Genomic DNA, 18,568 nt, shown 5'->3' with positions numbered 1-18,568 from the left:
ATCGACTCCACAATTTGACAAAAAATAATGCTATATAACTAGTTATTTGCCTTTTTAAAAACAACAGCAGATCAGCAACTTCCAGATTACCGCTTTTCTTAAATAGTCAATTTAAATAACCTACCAGTGTATTGGACATTTCATTACCTTGTTAAGTTTCGATGCCAGAGGATCTGCTGCCTCTTTCCTCTGTGTGTTACCCATTGCTGCCAGCAAACTTAGCTGAAACTGATCTTCCTTGCAGTTCATTTCATTCTTAGCAGTTAGTTGCATGAAGGAAATGGGGTCATCAGGCTGTACTGTCACATTCCTCTTTTCAGATTCTTTCTGTTTTGAGAAAACAGTACATCTTTTCAATATAGAAAGCTTTTTGTGGGCCGTTAATAGGGATAGTCCTCACCTAAGAGGCCTGAAAAATCAACAAAATAAAAACACAAAGCACTTTTATGACCTTATCATATATATACTTTACCTTCTGGGATAGCTTCTCTTCTTCAAGTTTAGCAGATAACATGTGAGAAAGGGACTGTCTGCATTCTTTATTAAAAATGTCATTCATTAAAGGTGAACATTCAGATAAGACCTTGAGGCACAGGGAAATTCGATCTACATCATCATCTGTAATTGGCTTCTTAGGAAGTGAGGATTTGCCCAAATGAAGGATAGTAGCCATGAGCAACATAGCCTCAGCAACAAAAGACTAGAAAAGTAGAGAAATGAGTTATTTATTGTCATGATTCTCCAATTGTAATGTCACTCACAATCCAAGAAATAAATCTAATTTTTCATTTCACCTGAATAAGATTTTAAATCCTTTAGATTGTATCTCCATAATATCTTTTTGCACCCTTCTCCTTTCTTTCTCTTCTGCCACTTTCTAAGACCTTCATTAACCCTCAGCAGAAATATAGCAATGGCTTTTTAACTGTCCTTACTTTAGTTTCTCACTTTAACCCCTTATATGCTGATGCTATCTTTTAAAATTCCAACTGCAGAAGAGTTAAAAGAACTGACACACTTCATCATTTGTTAACATTTTGCTTTGTTTGCTTTCTTATTCTACCTACACATATATACTTATTTTTTTTGGCTGAACGTATGAAATTAAGATTCTTCAACTCATAAATACTACAGCATCCATCTCCTAAGAATAGGGACAATTTTCTATATAATCACAGTATCATTATCTCACCTGAGAAACTTAATTTCAAAACACATTTAATATACACTCAGATTTTTAATTGTTCCAAAATACTTCTTACTTAAAATCCAGGATTAGTTTCATGCATTTTATTGGCTGTTATTGCCTTTGGTTCCTTTAATCTAAACTAGCCCCTCAGCCTTTTGCTTTGTTTTTTTATGACATTGACTTTCTTAAGTGTTCAAGCCAGTTGTTTTATATAATGTCTCATATTTCAGGCTAGAATACCATATAAGTGATATTTTCTCACTGTACTGCATTAGGAAGCAAATAATGTCAGGTTGTCCCATTATTGGTGATGCTAAGTTTGATTACCTGCTGCTGCTATCTCAATCGCCAACTGACTTCTTTAGTCTCATTTAGCATCATCCTGACACATATACTCTTGCCAAACTGTCTTTAGCTGAGTACTGATCTACACACATTTATTAAAAAACTACCAGAGGCCTGGGAAAGAACCAGAGGAAGAGTAGGTACAATAATCCCCTGAGCTTTGATACAGTCTCTAGAAAGAGAGGACAGAGAGGAGGGGATGGAAAAAATATGTGAAGAAATAATGATAATGGCCAAAATTTTCTGAAGTTTGATGGAAACTATAAACCCATAAATCCAAGATGTTTAATGAATCACAATAAAAGAAACACAAAAAAAACCACATCAAGGCATATTAAAATAAAGCTACTGAAGCTGAGTGATAAGCAGAAAATAAAAAACCAGTCAGTGAAAAAAAGACACTTTCCACAAAAAGGCACAAGAATGACAGTAGATTTCTCATCAGGAAGGAAGAAAACAAAAAGAGTTATAACTTTACAGTAATGGAAGAAAAAAATTTTACACCTAGAATTCTACAGTCACAAAAATAGCTTTCAAAATGAAGGAGAAAAAAGACTTTTTCAGGCAAAAACCAAGAGAATTAATTACTAACTAGACCTGCACCAGAAGCAAGTTAAAGTTGTTTTAGGCAAAAGACATAATACCAGAGAGAAACTCAGACCAACATAAAGAAATGAAGAGTGCTCGAAATGGCTGATGAGGTGATAAACAACCAAACTGCCTTCTCCCTTGGACCAAATGTGAAAAACCTTATGAGCAAGATATGTTAAAAAAAAAAAAAAAAAAAAAAAAAGGCTCTTAAACATTATCAGCAAACGTTCTCCCAACTTCGAGGTGTAAAACAGCTATTTTATGAAGGGAAATCAAATTGGACTCTTGAGACACAAAAACGTTGAAGATTTTTTAAAAACATCATTAAAAAAAAGATAACACCACGAAAAAACCTGAATAAATAAGTAATGGTCACAGGAGAGTTACAAAATAAATTATTAGTCATAAAGAAAAATAAATCAGTAAAGTAAGAGATAATACGCTTTGTAAATTAATCAGTGCTCTAATTTTCACTTATGACTTTTTATGCTGGAAGTAAAAACGAAAATACTCTGAAAACTCCAAATCTTAAATGGAAATGTCCAAGGCCTAATGAAATGAAGGAATCATACACCTAATGGACTATAATGCAGCTATTAAATATTATGATTTTTATGGTCAAGAAGCGTTTAGAATAACATGGGGAAATGTTTGCTAAAACATGAAGTGAAAAGGCAGTATCGTAAAACACAGAATAATTACTACTGGGGAAAAAACTGTTTCATAGATAAGACCCACCTTTATTTTTTTCTGGAGGAAGGAGGAACAATGTTATTGTATCTGGTAATGTAATAGTATTTCTATGATTTGATGTATTTCAGCACATTAACAGGATCCGTACTTAAGTGCTGTAAACATCAGCAATTTTTTTTTAAGTATTTATTATATCACTCCTTGCTCATATTATTAAAAAAATATTAAATATTAAAAAAAGAAAAATAAAATATTCACAACTCTAAGACAGAGAATTTTTTTTACAAATGAAGGTCAAATAACCTTTTCAGGCAAACGAAAGTTGAAAGAATTTATCACCAGCAGACCTGCTTTAAAAAGACCAAGTTCTTCAAGCAAAGAGAAAATATCAGATAGAAATCTGGATTCACACAAAGGAACGAAGAGCATCATAAATGGTAAATATCTGGGTAAATATAAGACTTCTTTTTCATTTAAAAAAAATCATTAAAATATAATTGGCTACTAAAAGCAAAAATAACAACAATGTATCATGGCATTTAAAACCATGACATACAGAAGTAAAATGTAGGACAACAAGAGTACAAAGGATGGGGGTAAGGGAACGGAAGTATGCTATTGTAAATGAATGTACAGTCAGAACGGTCAGAAGCCATGATGAAAATATGAGCCATAGAAGGGAATACACTTAAGAGATATTTCTGGGATAAAACAGGTAACAACTGACGGGATGAAGATGCTGGAGAGGCATTTCCTTCATCAGGCCCTGGTGAGCAAACAGAAGTGACTTCATAAACCCTTATTTCTCTTCCACTTGACGAGTCACACTGTTATTACTTTGTCAACTTCACACACGTATTGTACCGCTGTGACCATCTCCCCTACTAAACCATAAGCTTTTCCATGACAGGAACTCTAGTATTCATTTTTGGGTCCCTCACTGTTGACTACCTACAGTAGGCACTCATCATTCATTTGTTGAGTAAACGTAGAATAAATGACCTTACATTTTGCTTCTTCTTCTCCTGAACCAAAGCTACATAGCGCAAGGCGACCTTGGTCAGAGTTGTGGCAAGAGAGGCAGCAACAAAGAAATCTCCATCCAGAAGGAATCCTCTCAGGGGAGGTCTGCAAAGAAATCAAGGAAAATGAAATTTACCAGCTTCTTAAGCAGCATGCAGCTTCTGTAGAAATGATTCAAATAAGCCTATTTAACACTCTCCCTTCCATCTGTCAGTGAAGGAGCTCAATTAGCCCCTTTTAGTTCTCAGAAGGAAAAAGAAAAAGAATACAGAGCTTTAAAATTTGTCTTTAAATGATACAAGAGCCAACTGAATACAATAAAAGAAAATGGTTAAAGGTGTATATACTGGAGCCAATGAGCTACATTCAAATCTCAAACTGTATATTTACTGTATCCCCTTGAGTAAGTTACAAACCTCTCTAAGTCTCAAATTCCTCTTCTATAAAATGAGGATAATACAGACTCTCTCAAAGGGTCGTTTTCAAGATTATATGAGACAAACTACTGAGCACAATGCCTACCATATAGTAAGTATTCAGTAAAATTTTAGGCATTATTTTCTTCATCTTCACCATAAAAAATGGAGAGCAAAATCAAGAGCAAAATAACAAAATTTTATTCATCAATTAGAAATGGAAAGTCATCAAAACTTTGTAAATGCCTTCAAGTTAAAGCTATTTGTATTACCTAGATGCTAATAGGCAACAAAACTCAAATATCAAAGTTACTTCCACTTATCGTTTTACATGTGATTAAAATAATTTTATTTTAAACAGGACATGGCTATTTCAATTAAAACAGGTGTAAAGGCAGAGGATTGTATCTATCAACATAATTGCTAGGGGAAAGAACTTAAACACCTTCCTTCTTTAAAGTACCTCAAATGACAGAGACTTTCATTTTAGCCATAAAAGCAAACTGACAAAAGAAATCATTTCACCATTTTATACACAAGAATAATAATTAAAACAGTACAGCTGGAAGGGCACAGGTGCATTATGTTACCTGTCTTCCTCTTTCTTGGTGGGTCTAGAACTGCTAAGGGCACTCTGAGTTGCATAGGTGCCCATCTCAGTTACCAATTTCTGAACTGGCCCCACAGTTATTTCTTCTTCAGGTTTTAATTCACCTGCTTCTTTCTTTATTTCTGATTCTACAATTGGGATCTAAAAGTCAATTGGAAACATCAATTTAGTATTAATATCAACAGTGTCATAGATTGTATTATGTCTCCCAAAAAGTGTGTGTGTATCAACTTGGTTAGGCCATGATTCCCAGTATTCTGTGGTTTTCCTCTATTTTGTGACTGTAATTTTATGTTAAAGAGGATTAGGGTGGAACTGTAACACTCTTACCACGTCACATCCCTGATCCAATGTAAAGGGAGCTTCCCTGGGGTATGGCCTGTACCACCTTTTATCTTCCAAGAGATAAATGGAAAGGGAAGCAGGCAAAAAGTGGGGGACCTCAAACCATCAAAAAAGCAGCAGCAGGAGCAGAGCGTGTCCTCTGGACAGCCAGGGGAAGATTGAGGACAAGGTCCTTCCTCCTGAGCCGACAGAGAGAGAAAGCCTTCCCCTGGAGCTAAAGCCCTGAATTTCAACTTTTAGCCTACTTTACTGTGAGAAAATAAACTTCTCTTTGTTAAAGACATCCATTTGTAGGTATTTCTGGTTATAGCAGCACTAGATGACTAAGACAGAATTTGGTACTGGGAGTGGGGTGCTGCTCTAACAGACACCTAAAATGTGGAAGGAGTTCTGAAACTGAATGGATAGAGGAGCAGCAGCGACAGAGGGCCAGCAGAAGCAGAGAACCTGCAGCGGAAGAGAAGCGGTAGCGACAGAACCAGCTGCAGCAGAACCAGGAGACCACCACGAAATGGCGCTAGAGGTGACCCATGCAGCAAGAGAGCTGAGTGCCTGTGCACAGGAGGCTTCCTAGTGGAGTGGGGTGCCTTCATTACTTACCAGTGGAGCTACAGAGCTGTGGAACACTTGCCCCAGCAGGGCAGAAGTGGGCATGAGGCCTGAGAGCCCAGACAAGAAACAGAAGTTGAAGGGACAAGGAACACAAGAAGCCAAGCTGCCTCAGTCTCAAAAGGTATGGCCATGACCTCAAGGGTTCAAAGGTGGAGCCATGGCCTCTGGTGTTTCTAAGGGTGGAGTCGCCCTCAGATGGACTAGGATAATGATGCACTTAAAGCTTAGGGAGCATAGTTGCTGTCCCAGTGAGCCTGGAAGGTGGAGCTGAAGCCCAGGGCCAAGGGGCCTCCACTCAGAATCTGGAGAGTATGGCTAATACCTAGAGTCTGGAGGGCAAAGCCATTGTGTAAATTTCTCAGAGAACAGAGGATTATTTTCAAAGCTTTGAGGGCTAATATAATGTGTTCTGCTGCCTTCCTTGGTGCCTGTTATGCCTTCTTTCCCTCCAATTTCTCTGGTATGTAATGGAAATGTCTAGCTTGTGCCTGTTCTGCCGTTATACCTTTAGAAGCAGATAACTTGTATTCTAGATTTCACAGACGAAGAGGAATTTTTGGATTTTGGACGTGGAGTTAAGACTTTTGCTATGATATGATGGAATGAACACATTTTGCATGTTGCAAGGATATGATTTTTTGGTGGCCAAAGGGTGGAATGTCATGGATTGAATTATGTCCCCCCAAAAATGTGTGTATCAACTTGGTTACGCCACAATTCCAAGTATTCTGTGGTTGTCCTCCATTTTGTGATTGTAATTTTATGTTACAGAGGATTAGGGTGGGATTGTAACACCCTTACCAGGTCATATCCCTGATCCAATGTAAAGGGAATTTCCCTGGGGTGTGGCCTGTACCACCTTTTATCTTACAAGAGATAAAAGGAAAGGGAGGCAAGCAGAAAGTGGGGGAATGCATACTACTAAAAAGCAGCACCAGGAGCAGAGCACGTCCTTTGGACCCGGGGTCCCTGTGCCTGAGAAGCTCCTCAACCAGGGAAAGGTTGAGGATAAGGTCCTTCCTCTAGAGCCAACAGAGAGAGAAAGCCTTCCCCTGGAGCTGAGGCCCTGAATTTGGACTTCCAGTCTACTTTACTGTGAGGAAATAAACTTCTCTTTGTTAAAGCCATCCACTTGTGGGTATTTCTGTTATAGCAGCACTAGAGGACTAAGACAAATAGTAAGCAAAATCATATTTAAATAATTCAATCATTTCTATAGAGAAGGCAATCCCCCAATGGGGTTTTTGGAACCTGGAATTCTGCTTCCAATTCTTTTCTTTGCAGGATGACGAAGTGGAAGAACAGATTTTGGACTTGGATGTTCTTGGGTTGAATTCTTCCTTTGCCACTGACTAGTTGTATGGCCATGGGCAAGTTAAATAAAGCATGCTGAGCCTCAGTTTCTTTTTGGGGGTTAGATTAAGGTTTACGGAGCAAATTAGTTTCCCATTAAACAATTAATACACATATTGTCACATAGGTTGCCAACCCCATGACCTGTCAACACTCTCCCCTTCTCGACCTTGGGTTCCCCATTTAGTCTTGTTTTGTTTTATGGAGCCTCAGTTTCTTAATTTGGGTTAATGGGAAATATTAATTCTACACAAGTTACTTAATAGGGAAATATTAAGGGGAGTGCCTAACACCAAATAGACACTAAATTGTATTTTTTCTTCTCCATCCCTCCCTTGAAATACTAATGAAAAACAGCATTCATTCTTCAAAACTGAAATAAACATGACTCATTTGTACACAATAACCTAATCAACTATCTTAAAAAAAAATAAATGGCTGTTATGTACTGATTCCCTAATACCAGTCTATCATGTAATTCAAGAGCTCTAAGAGTCTTCAATCACTATCTATTCCAATGCCTTCATATTAAAGATTAAAAAACAAACAAAAAGAAAGCAAACAAACACAAAAGACAAAACTGGTATCCAGTCTGGTTAAGGAACTTATATCCAAGATCGTGGAGCTAATTACTGACAGAACCAAGATTAAAACTCAGTCTCCTGACAAGAAATCCACTGTTCTTCCTGTTCTACTACAAGAATAAGGAAATACTATTAGTTTTAAGACACAGACATTCTAAAGTCAGCCTTGTTCTTAAAATATTTACATTTTCCTTTCAGAACATATAGACTAAAACTGAGTTTTTTTGTACCTATCAACAATCAAACTAAACGTAAACGGTTTAAATGCTCTAGTCAAGAGACAGAGTGGCAGAATGGATTAAAAAAAAAAACCCAGACCCATCAATATGTTGCCTACCTGAGACACAAAGACATAAACATGCTAAAAATCAATGGATGGAAAAAAATATATCAAGCAAACAATAACCAAAAAGAGAGCAGGAATGGCAATATTAATTTAGTAAAATAGACTTTAAGTCAAAATCCATCAAAAGAGACAAAGAAGGACATTGTATAAAGATTAAAGGGTCAACCCACCAAGAGGACATAACCATGATAAATATCTATGCACTCAATGACAGGGCTCCAAAATACATCAAACTCCAACAGTATTGAAAAGAGAAACAGACAGTTCCACAATAATAGCTGGAGACTTTAACATACCATTAACGGTGAAGGAACGAACTAGGAAGAAACTCAATAAACATACAGAAGATCTAAATAACCCAACCAACCAACTTGACATCATAGACATATACAAACACTCCAACCAACAGCAGCACAGTAGGCATTCTTCTCTAACGCACACGGATCATTCTCCAGAACAGACCGTATTTTAGGCCATAAAGCAAGCCCCAATAAATTAAAAAACATCAGTAAAATGCAAAGCATCTTCTCTGATCACAACGCAAAAAACCAAAAAACCAAACGCAGTGCTGTTGAGTCTATTCCGACTCATAGCAACCCTATAGGACAGAGTAGAACTGCCCTATAGAGTTTCCAAGGAACGCCTGGCGGATTCAAACTGCTGACCCTTTGGTTAGCAGCCGTAGCACTTAACCACTACGCCATCACAACTCTATCAGACTATAAATCAATAACAGGAAGAACAAGGAAAAAAATGAAATGCATGGAAAATGAACAATACCTTAAAAACCACTGTGTAGCAGAAAAAATTACAAATGAAATTTAAAAATTCCTAGAATTAAATGAGAATGAAAACACAACATACCAAAACCTTTGGGACACAGCAAAAGCAGTGTTCAGAGGAAAACTTACAGCAATAAATGCACACATCAAAAAAGAAGGGCCAGAATCAACAGCTTAACTCTACAACTCAAACAAACATAAAAAAAAGCAGCAAAAGAAACCCAGGGTCACCAGAAGAAAGGAAATAATAAAAATATTAGGACAGAAATAAAAGAAACAAAACAGAATCAATGAGACTAGAAGTTGGTTCTTTGAGTGGATCAATAAAATTGACTAACCACTGGCCAAACTAACAAAGGAAAAGAATGAAAAGATGCAAATAACCAAAATAAGAAATGGGAAGGGTGACGTTACAACTGGATAAAAAGGATCATAACAGAACATTATGAAAAAATTGTACTCCAACAAAGACTGGAGAAAAAAATTTGGCAATGACATATCTAACAAGGGTCTAATCTCTAAAGCATACAGAAAATTTCAACAGCTCAACAACAAAAAGGCAATCTAATTAAAAAATGGACAAAGGACATGATCAGACATTTCACCAAAGACGACATTCAGGCGGCTAACAAACACATGAACAGATGCCCACAAACATTAGCCATTAGAGAGATGTAAACCAAAATCACAATGAGATACCACCTCACCTCGGCAACAATGGCACTGACAGAAAAAACAGAAAACGACCAATGGTGGTGAGGATGTGGGGAGACTGGAACTCTTACACAATGCTGATGGAACTGTAAAATGCTACAACCACTAAGAAAAACAATATTGCACTTCCTTAAAAAGCTAGAAATAGAAATACCATATGATCCAGCAATCCCACTCCTTCATATATATCCTAGAGAAATAAAAGCTGTGACACGCCCACACCCATGTTCACTGCTACATTACTGACAATAGCCAAAAGATGCCAACAACCTAAATGACTGTAAATGGATGAATCGATAAACTGTGGTACATGCAATGGAACACTTCACAATGATAAAAAATAATGATGAGTCTGCAAAAAATCTCACAACATGGGTGAATTTGGAGGACATTATGCTAAGTGAAATAAGTCAATCATGAAAGGACAAATATTGTATGATACCACTATTACAAAAGATAAGAAAAAAAAAAGCTTACACACAGAAAGAAACATTCTTTGATGGTTACCAGGAACAGAAGGGGGAGGAAGGGAGAATCAGTAAAGAGTAGACATGTGTTAACTGTGGTGAAGGGGAAGTCAGCACAGTGTGACAAGGCAAAAGAAGATGCTGTGCAGTACCCAAGAATAAAGGACAACTAACATAAACACTACAGCATATACAATCCTGCAAAAAAAATAATAACAAACAATAATTTGTGCGATGATACAAAGGTAGATATGTATGCTAAATACGTGTGGGAAGTCACACAGCAGTATACCTGCGTGCATATATAGGTATGACTATAGATATTTCTATGTACGTATTTGTATGTACTGCACATGTATTCATATACATAGTAGAGCACACAGAGGACACAGTTATGGAAACTTAGACAAAACCAAACAGCTTATAACTGAGTTAACTGGGCTGTAAGGCTAAGGACCATAATCTCAGGGACATCTAGGTCAATTGGTATAATGTAGTTCATAAAGATAATGTTCTACATCTTAGGTTGGTGAATACCATCTGGGGTCTTCTTAAAGGTTTGTGAGCAGCCATCTAAGATACAACTATTGGTCTCTTCCTGTCTGGGGCAAAGGAGAGTGAAGAAAAACTAAAGACTCAAAGCAGCAATTAGTCCAAAGGACTAATGGCATATATGAACAACAAACAACCTCTTCTTGCCTGAGATTAGAAGAACTGGATGGTCCCTGGCTACCACTTCTGAACTGCTCTGACCACGAACACAATAGAAGGTCCCAGTTAGAATGGGTGAAAAATGTAGGACAAAATTCAAATTCATAAAAAAGACCAGACTTACTGGTTTGAAGAGACTAGATGAATCCCTGAAACTATGGCCCTAGGACCCTTCAAACTTGTAACTGAAGCCACTTCTGGGGCCTACCTTTCAACCAAATGATAAACTAGACTTTAAAATAAACAGTAACACCCATGAGGAAATGTGGTCCATAGAACAGTCAACTATACGTGACCAAAAGGGCAACATTTGCCTAAAAGCAAAGACGAGAAGGTAGGCAGTGGCAGGGAAACAGGACTAATGGAAACAGGGAACCCTGGGTGGAAATGGGGACAGTGCTGACACATTGTAGGGATTGCAACCAATGTCACGGAACAATCTGTACATGAATTATTGAATCAAAAACTAATTTGCTGTGTAAACTTTCACCTAAAGCACAATAAAATGTCAAAAAACAAAACAATTTTATGAGCTTTTTTCTTTTTTTTTTTTAAAACACAGTACCCTTTGTTCAAACAAAATCTTATTCTGAAAGGTAAACGATATAAATACAAGAGCTGTGATGGTTCAACAGGTGATGGGGGGGTACTCCCTCTAATTGCCCACATCTTCTAGGGCTTAATTATCTTAATGTATTAAAATGCATTTTTCAGGGTTCATTAGCCCAGATACTACTAAATAAAAACACAAAGCAAGCCATTCCATAAAGTAGGATTTATTAAAGTAAAACATACCTCCCCTAGGGACCTTCGGACCTCGGTCATCACACTCTGAATGTCTTCCTTGGTACTACAGTATTCTCCCAGGATCCATAATGCTCCTCGGTAAATCCTAGAACAAGAATACAAGTTCTGAAACACTGACCTATCAAACAAATATTGACACAGAGATCTTTGTGAATTCAAGCTCAAGCAAGAAACTAAGATTCTGGATTATAAAGAACTATGCATGAAAATTTAAGAAAACATAGCAAATATATTATTAGTTTCTTTGACTCTTTCCAGAAAGAAAATAACTGCTCTCATTCATTGTTCCTAGGAACATTCTAAAATTGGGTAAACCCAGCAGTAAAAATAATACCAAAATGTTTCCCAGGAAGGGGTTATCTTCCATTTATGACAGTTTTAATGTAAAAAGTAATTTACTTTTTATCTGTCATCACTAAAAAGAGGCAAAGTGCTGAACAGACAATGGACAAAAAAGGAGTGTAAGGGATCAGTAAAAAACAAAACAGAAACTCCCAGAAGTAAAGAAAGCAACAAATTTCTAGTTTGAAATGTTAAACTTAATAAAAGCTTTAGTCATGTTTTTTCTAAGATTTTCATTAAACTTATGCAGGAAAATGTTAACTACAGAAACTGAAGCTCTAAGAGATTATGACCATCAGAGCAAAACCTTAATAGGATTTTATTTTTCCTCACGAAGGAAGCAAATCTTGTTCACTTATATAAACACAATTTCATACTGTAAAAATAATTTTGTATTGGCCATTTCCTTCCTATCTAGGCAAACTATAAGTCTGTTAGAGTCTATCAATCAGATGCTGCAAATGAAGCAAAATGTGGCTGCAACACTCCTTTTGCATTAGCAAAGACTATTTGAAAGGACACATCACGTCAGATTTAGGCTGCATTTTCAATCCTTCTCTTTAAATTGCTAAAGAAGGATATAAATGATAATGATATCCAAAAAGTGATGCCACCTAAATATGCGCTCCTTAGTCACTTAGGATTCAGATCTTTTGAGGAAATCAGAATAAAGAAAACTAGCCAAATTACTCCTGCTTAAAAAAAGCCTTCTGCCCATACAGTAGGAATCAACCAAGGGTGAGGTGACATTTATTACCATGCTTATTTTATTTTATTTTGGCTTGACTGTCTTGAATCTCCCTCCATTATATTTTCTATCAACTGACCCTTTAAAGACAGAAATTGATAAAATGCTTACTTGACCTTGTATTTTAAAGTACTGTAAACTTACTTGACAGATTTAATAGCATGAAAGACTTCAAGCATCTTTTCAACAATAAGCATTCTCAAGTTATCAAAGCGCTGAATGGCTTCACGAACAAACTCCAGGACATCAGCAGCTGCTGCTTCATTATTGTCACTGAGAAATTCCATTAACTAAACAAAGAATGAAAAAAAGTGGTGGGGGGAGGGAGGTAAATAGAACAACTGCATGATTTTCATGAAGAAATTATGTAAGGCCAAAACTAAATTCACAAATCTACAAAGAATGTAATTTTCAAATACATAACAAAATCTGAGTTCAGAGACAGCATTATCACCTAAACTAAGCCACAATGGCTTTTTTTATGTTATATGCAGCAAAGTTTATTATAAAACTCACAATAAAGAGCAGGTGGAAATCCACAACTCACAATAAGTTGAATAATCGTAAATTATAACTAAAAGTAAATGACTTTAGAGAAAATTCAGAGCTGAAAGGCAAAATCTGGACCATGAAATTGAGTGATTTTGGACAGCTGAGATTTCTGGAGCTTAACTGGTGAATAACTAGATTTTTAAAAATTCTTTTAGAGAATTTCAAAATTAAGGCAGTAAGAATTACATACCACAGGAATGACATTTGCAGCCATATCTGGAAATCGGACAGAACAGGAATGCAATGTTCGCACAAGGAGTTGTCTGTATTTGTCAGTATCTTCATGCTCAGATACGTTATTGGTTTTAATCACTTCCTTTTTCAGGACAATAACGAGCTATAGAACAATGTAAAAATCAATCAGAATTACATCACATTTGGCCCAACAGCTTGTAAGTACTGTGAGAGTCTTCTTTTACCTCTTCAACATTCCTAGAAGACACAAGATCCAGTGCTAACTGTAGAGTTTTCTTGCGTACTTCTAAGTCCGGTGTGCTCAATACTCTTAGGATGTCCATAACCAGATCCTGTAAAAAGAGCAAAAAATCCAGAAGTTACACCAATCTTTCTGGTCCCAAGAAGAAAAACTTAACTGTAGAATAGAGTTCTGTCCATCGTCACCTTAATCTTTAGATCAATCATAAAATCACCAGTAGTGGAATAATCAGATATTTTGGGTCATCTGATGTGATGCAATCCAAGGTATACGGTATCATATATGGTCCGTTCAAGCTGAAAACGTTTGCACTGAATTAAGCTTCAGATCCAACTTACAGTTTACAGAGATACAGAGGTTAGAAGAACAAGCTACACACCACCACAAGAAAGTAACCACACATATCCAAAAGGAGGGGCATTTTAGAGGACATTTGGCTTGGTCTCAACAAGTCAGAATCATGAAAAAAGACACTATTCAGACTTGAGAGAGATACCAACCATACATGTTATCTGGCCATGAACTGAACAAACCACCCACGTAAAAGCAATTTTGGGACAAATGAGAAAATCTGAAACTGGACTTGGTAATTAGAGAATATTAGGAAATTATTAACAATTTCGTTAAGTGTGGTAATGCTATTTTGGATCTGTAGGGAGGAATACTTTAAAAAATCTATGGCAGATAAGTATTTTCAAAACAGCAAAACTCTAATTTACAACTGGTTTTATTTTTTAAATTTTATATTTTAAAATAATTTGAAACCATTTTAAAGTAACAAAAATAGTAATTGTAAACACCTGCATACCTTTTCGTCTACAATCACCAATTGTTAGTATTCTGCCACATTTGCTTTATCATACTCTCTCTCTAATCCTGAACATCTCAGCCTATTTCCCAAGAATAAGGATACCTTCTTACATAACCGTAATACCATTATTAAACTCAGAATTTAATATCAGTAACACTATTAACTAATATACTGTCTATACTGACATTTCTCCAATCGTCCCAAAAATCCCCTGTATAGCTATAATCTTGTTCTGATTCAGGATTCAATCCATGATCAGCATTGCATTTAGTGGTCATGAAGTTTCATCTGTTAACAATCTTTCTCATGGATTAAACAGGCATTTTTACAGCAAAGGCCATACCTCAAAAAAAATATGGTAATTCAAGAGTTACACTTTAACTGACCAAAATTTAAACTGCTTAGTTGCCAAACCTTCAAGTTAATCAAGATGGCAAGGCTTGGGAATTACCTCAATCGAAAAATAGATTATTTAGGATCGATCTCTCTTTTAGACAACACTTACCTGTAGTACTCGCTCATGAGCAGGATGTTCTTTTAATTCTATCAAACGATCCAGAACTATGAGCTTTACATTGTTATCACTCTCCTTAATAATTAAATCAATGTAACACTGAGCAGCAGCCTATATTAAAAACAGAAATACAATATAAGAACACATTGTTGTTGGGTTCCCAATAAAAATAAAATTAAAAAAACTAAAAAGCCAAAAATAAGGATTGAAACAAAGGAACAAGGCAGAAAAAAAGTAGACAAAGAATCTCAAAAAGCATCACTTTGCCCCAAAACCAGTTGTTTTGGGGCAAAGTCTAACACACCTGCATTACAACACAGAACAATTAACAATATAAAAATAACCACGGTTCTTAAATGCTAGCAAGTGGCTATCTAAGCTGCATCAATTGGTCTCAACCCACCTGGAGCAAAGGAGAATGAAGAACACCAAAGACACATGGTAATTATGAGCCCAAGAGACAGAAAACCAAAAAACCAAACAAAATCCAGTGCAGTCGAGTTGATTCTGACTCATAGCGACCCTAAAGGCAGAGTAGAATTGCCCCATAGAGTTTCCAAGGAGCACCTGGTGGATTCGAACTGCCGACCCTTTGGTTAGCAGCTGTAGCACTTAATCACTACATCAGCAGGATTTCCAAGACACAGAAAGGGCCATGTAAATCAGAGATTACATCAGTCTGAGACCAGAAGAACTAGATGGTGCCCGGCTACAACCAATGACTGCCCTGACAGGGAACACAACAGAGAATCCCTAATGAAACAGGAGAGCAGCGGGATGCAGACCTTAAATTCTTACGTCTGAGACTAGAAGGACCCCAGAGGCCACGGTCCTCAGACCTTCTGTTAGCCCAAGACTGGTATACCATTCCCAAAGCCAACTCTTCAGACAGGGACTGGACTGGACTATAACACAGAATGATACTGGTAAGGAATAAGCTTCTTGGTTCAAGTAGACACATGAGGCTATGTGTGCAGCTCCTGTGTGGAGGGGAGATGAGAAAGCAGAGGGGAGCAGAAGCTGGCTGAATGGACACAGGGAATACAGGGTAGAGAAGGAGTGTGCTGTCTCATTAGGGGAAGATCAACCAGGAGTACATAGCAAATAGCAAGGTGTATATAAATTTTTGTATGAGACACTGACTTGATTTGTAAACTTTCACTTAAACCACAATAAAAATTAAAAAAAAAAAAAAAAAAGACCGTGGTGATATCCTCCCACAAAGACTGTTGTTGTTAGGTGCCCACCAGTCAGTTCTGACTCACAGCGACCCTCTGAACAACAGAACAGATGCCCAGGCCTGTGCCATCCTCACAATTATTGCTGTTTGAGCCCACTAGTACAGCCACTGTGTCAGTTCATCTCATTGAGGGTTTTCCTCTTTTTCAGTGACCCGCTACTTTATCAAGCACGATGTGCTTCTCCAGGGACTGGTCCCTCCTGAGTACATGTCCAAAGAACGTGAAAGGAAGTCTCGCCATCCTCGCTACTAAGCAGCATTCTGGCTATACTTCTTTCGAGACAGATTTGTTTGTTCTTCTGGCAGTTCATAGCATATTCAATATTCTTTGTCAACACCATAATTCAAAGGCATCAATTCTTCTTCAGTCTTCCTTATTCGTTGTCCAGCTTTCACATGCATATGAGGTGATTCAAATTACCATGCGTGGTAAGGGACACTTTAGTCCTCAAAGTGACAGTTTTGCTTTTTGACACCTTAAAGAGCTCTTTTGCAGCAGATTTGCCCAATGAAATACATTGTTTGATTTCTTGATTGCTGCTTCCAGGGGTGCTAATTGTGGATACAAGTAAAAGGAAATTCTTGACAACTTCCATCTTTTCTCTGCTTATTATGATGTTGCTTCTTGGTCTGGTTGTGAGGATTTTTGTTTTATGTTGAGGTATAATCCATACTGAAGGCTGTTGTCTTTGTCTTCATCGGTAAGTGTTTCAAGTTCTCTTCACTTTCAGTAAGCAAGCTTGTGTCATCTGCATATTGCAGGTTGTTAATGAGTCTTCCTCTAATCCTGAGGCTGAGTTCTTCTTCATGTACTCCAGTTTCTCAGATTATTTGCTCAGCATACAGATAGAATTTAAGTATGATGAAAGGATACTACCCTGAGGCACACCTTTCTTGACTTTAAACCACTCTGTATCCCCTTGTTATGTTCAAACAGCTGCCTCTTGGTCTATGTATTTGGTAGTATCTATGTACAGGTTCCTCATGAGCACAATTCAGTGTTCTGGAATTTCCATTCTTCGCAGTGTTATCCATAATTTGTTATGATCCACACAGTCAAATACCTTTGCATAGTCAATAAAACACAGGTAAGCATCTTTCTAGCATTCTCTGCTCACAGCCCAGATCCATCTGACGTCAGCAATGACAGCCCTTGTTTCACATTCTCTTCTGAATCTGGCTTGAATTTCTGGAAGTTCCCTGTGGATGTATTGTTAAAACTGTTTTTGAATCATCTCCAGAAAAATTTACTTGGGTGTGATGGTACTGACATTGTTTGATAATTTCTGTATTTTGCTGAATTACCTTTCCTTGGAATGGGCACATATATGGATCTCTTCCAGTTGGTGTCCAGGAGGTAGCTGTTTTGCAAATTTCTGGGCATAGACAAGCGAGCACTTTTTTGCAGTGTTGCATCTGTTTATTGAAACACCTCAATTGGTATTCTGTCAATTCTTGAATCCTTATTTTCAACAATTCCTTCAGTGCAGCTTAGACTTCTTCCTTCAATACCATCAGCTCTTGATCATATGCTACCTCTTGAAATGGTTGAACATCAACAAATTCTTTTTGGTACGGTGACTCTGTGTATTCTTTCTGTCTTCTTTTGATGCTTCCTGTGTCATTCAATATTTTGCCCTCAGACTTCTTCAATACTGCAACTTAAGGCTTGAATTTTTTTCTTCAGTTTTTCAGCTTGAGAAATGCTGAGCGTGTTCTTCCCTTTTGGTTTTCTAACTCCAGGTCTTTGCACATTTCATTTAATACTAATTTGTCTTCTCTGTTCAGCCCTTTTACTTCATTTCTTCCTTTTTCTTTAGTTACTCTATGTTCAAGAGCCAAGTTCCAGAGTCTCTTCTGACACACATTTTGGTCTTTCCTGTCTTTTTAATGAGCTCTTGCTTTCTTCTTGTATGATGTCCTTGATGTCATCCCACAACTCATCTGGTCTTTGGTCATTAGTGTTCAGTATGTCAAACGTATTCTTAAGATGGTCTTCAAATTCAAGTGGGATATACTCAAGGTCATATTTTGGCTCTCGTGGACTTGTTTTAATTTTCTTCAGTTTCAATTTGAACCTGCATATGAGCAATTGATGGTATGTTCGACAGTCGGCCCTTGGCCTTGTTCCGACGATGTATTGAGCTTTTACCATTGTCTCTTTCCACAAATGTAGTTGATTTGATTCCTGTGTGTTCCATTTAGCAAGGTCCACATGTACAGCTGCCATTTATATTGTTGGAAATGGGTATTCCCAATGAATAGGTCATTGGCCTTGCAAAATTCTATCGTGTGATCACTGGCACTGTTTCTGTCACTAAGGCCATAATTTCCAAC

General features: G+C 37.1%; 1 protein-coding gene across 1 annotated transcript in view; it reads right to left on the bottom strand.

Moving 5' to 3' along the window:
* COPB1 (COPI coat complex subunit beta 1) overlaps window positions 1-18,568 on the bottom strand; it is a 43,352-nt gene that overhangs the window by 12,537 nt on the left and 12,247 nt on the right. Inside the window, exons 8-16 of the mRNA XM_003411997.4 lie at window positions 14,983-15,102; window positions 13,650-13,757; window positions 13,421-13,567; window positions 12,823-12,968; window positions 11,577-11,673; window positions 4,848-5,008; window positions 3,826-3,946; window positions 473-700; window positions 148-327 (exon numbers count right to left, since the gene is read on the bottom strand). Of these exons, the coding sequence (XP_003412045.1) occupies window positions 148-327; window positions 473-700; window positions 3,826-3,946; window positions 4,848-5,008; window positions 11,577-11,673; window positions 12,823-12,968; window positions 13,421-13,567; window positions 13,650-13,757; window positions 14,983-15,102 (1,308 nt within the window). The remainder of the gene's footprint in view (window positions 1-147; window positions 328-472; window positions 701-3,825; window positions 3,947-4,847; window positions 5,009-11,576; window positions 11,674-12,822; window positions 12,969-13,420; window positions 13,568-13,649; window positions 13,758-14,982; window positions 15,103-18,568) is intronic.

Source organism: Loxodonta africana, chromosome 7 (genome assembly GCF_030014295.1).
Source record: "Loxodonta africana isolate mLoxAfr1 chromosome 7, mLoxAfr1.hap2, whole genome shotgun sequence".
Taxonomy (NCBI): Eukaryota; Metazoa; Chordata; class Mammalia; order Proboscidea; family Elephantidae; genus Loxodonta; species Loxodonta africana.
This window is presented reverse-complemented; position numbering and strand designations above follow the sequence as displayed.